The sequence below is a fragment of the Austrofundulus limnaeus genome, unplaced genomic scaffold (assembly GCF_001266775.1).
Source record: "Austrofundulus limnaeus strain Quisiro unplaced genomic scaffold, Austrofundulus_limnaeus-1.0 Scaffold497, whole genome shotgun sequence".
Taxonomy (NCBI): domain Eukaryota; kingdom Metazoa; phylum Chordata; class Actinopteri; order Cyprinodontiformes; family Rivulidae; genus Austrofundulus; species Austrofundulus limnaeus.
This window is the reverse complement of record NW_013952899.1, coordinates 14,878-16,923: the sequence shown is the minus strand read 5'-3', so window position 1 is coordinate 16,923 and position 2,046 is coordinate 14,878. Positions and strand designations below refer to the sequence as shown.

At 42.5% G+C, this 2,046-nt stretch overlaps 1 protein-coding gene across 1 annotated transcript in view; it reads left to right on the top strand.

Moving 5' to 3' along the window:
• The window catches only part of mfsd8l2 (major facilitator superfamily domain containing 8-like 2), a 42,607-nt gene that overhangs the window by 32,396 nt on the left and 8,165 nt on the right, over positions 1-2,046 (top strand). The window contains exons 9-10 of the mRNA XM_014025767.1: positions 152-365; positions 1,219-1,341. Coding sequence (XP_013881221.1) covers positions 152-365; positions 1,219-1,341 — 337 coding nt within the window. The remainder of the gene's footprint in view (positions 1-151; positions 366-1,218; positions 1,342-2,046) is intronic.

The window sequence follows — 2,046 nt, the reverse complement described above, 5'->3', positions numbered from 1 at the left end:
AGGTCATTTTGACCAAATTTGACTTAATCCTCATTTCGATATGATGGGTCACATATTGCTGCAGTCCTACCCAACTGAATGATGCCATTTTTTGTCTTGCTTTTAGCACTTGTTTCACCTGTGACTAAAGTTTGTTTCGAACCGATCCTAGACCATGGTGACACCTCTGACGCAGCGCTACTTCAGCCTGGGCGAGCTGGGAAACAGTTTGATGTACAGCCTGTGTGGGGTGGAGGTCATCCTGGGCTTCTTCTTCGTGCGCTGGCTGAGCAGGAAGGTGGAGGACCGCGCGGTGCTGGCTGTGGGCCTGGTCATCTGCTGTGCCGCCTGTATCTGGTGCCTCGCTTTCCTCTGCAACCCCCGAGGTGCCAACCTGCCTGCACTGACACACAAACACACCCAGATCCACACGCACGACCTCTGCRCCGCCTCTGTCCCTGAGCCAGCCTCTGTCTGCGTGACTCGTGTTGGTGTGCAGAGCTCAGAGGAACCATATTGGGTTACGCCGTGGATGAAGCTCCGTAAATGATATCATGCGAGCTGTGACGAGCCAGCAGGCGATCACACAGGCAGGCCAGATCCTCTGTGTTCACGTTGGCCTGCGTCTGCTGCAGCTCGTCACGTTTATCGCTCTGATTACAAGTGGCAGGTGCTGGATCCGAGCACTGCCTGGGTACATATAAGGGATTATAGTAATCCAATTAGAGAAAAATGCTGTTTGTTAAAGCGTAGCCTGCATTTGTTCCCTGTTTGTTACAGTGAAACACTCCAACAAGCAAAAGCATCAAACTTATGACAGACAGACACCTGAGGTGAAGTGATTTCTTGGGTTGGACCTCTAAGAAACTGGTTTAATTGGCAAAATTGCCTTTTCATCATGGGATTATAGATGTGCAGCTCAAACGGGAACATCCAAACATTAGTGTGGGCAGGAATTCACACAAACATGTGCATGATGCAAGACGGCAGAGAACAAAAATCCACTGCTGCCAGCTTGGCACGGGTCTCATTTTCAGACAGAGCTATCTGTGCTGGTGCCAGCCTGGATGTGGAGGGAAGTAAAAACCAACAGGAATGAAAAGTAACTGAGGAATAATCTGTAATCCTGTTCACAAAACAGATATTCAAATAAATCCTCACATCTATTGAACTGATAACATTAGACTGAAGTAAAAACAAGTAATTCCTTCAGTCTGAGGTGGTTTTGGTCTGTGACAGGTGGATATGAATGGAAGCTGTCTGCCTTCATCATCGGGGTCTTCCTCCAGCTGCTGGGTCTTCCCTTCGTCGCCGTGTCTCAGGTGTCGCTCTTCTCTAAAGTCACTGCTGAGAAAACACAGGGTACCTTTTTATCTTTACCTAAATGTAATGATTTTAATGCTAAAGTCTCTTTCCAACAAATTAAAATTGTAGAGAAGCTGTAGTGTGAAGGCTGAGAGATTTAGCTGAAAGCAGCTGAAATGAAGCTGAAAATGTTCAGCAGCAAAACTGTTGATGTGTGTTGAATTTGAATGGCTGGCTTTTGCTGAAAGTACTACAACAAAAGTGAAAAATAAGTAGAAAAATAGCAAAAAAAGCTAAAACAACTAAAAAATGCTACAAAAAGTAGCTAAAATTTTTCAAAAAGAAGCTAAAAGTAAATGAAACTATAAATCAACAGATGGGGAAATGAGAGTAAGAATTTTCTAATCAACAACAAATAAGACAAGAAGTACAAAAAACTTGTGATTTGTTTAAAATAGCTAAAAAAGCATGAATTAGCCTAAAAACAGATGAAAAGTAGCTGAAACAGCTGAAATTAACACAAAAAAGAGAGAGCATATTTGCTGAATTATGCAGTAAGAAGCTGAAATTAGCACAAAAATGTGAAAAAACTGAAATGAGCAAAAAGAAGCTGAAAAAAGGCACAAAATATAAATAAGCTAGAGAATAACTGCTCCAGCAGTCTAAGTCTACAGCATCAGAAATGAGGAATAATTCAGGAAACCTAAGTCTAATTATAAGATTTATCAAAAAGGAAAGTCTTCAGTCTAATCTTAAAAGTAG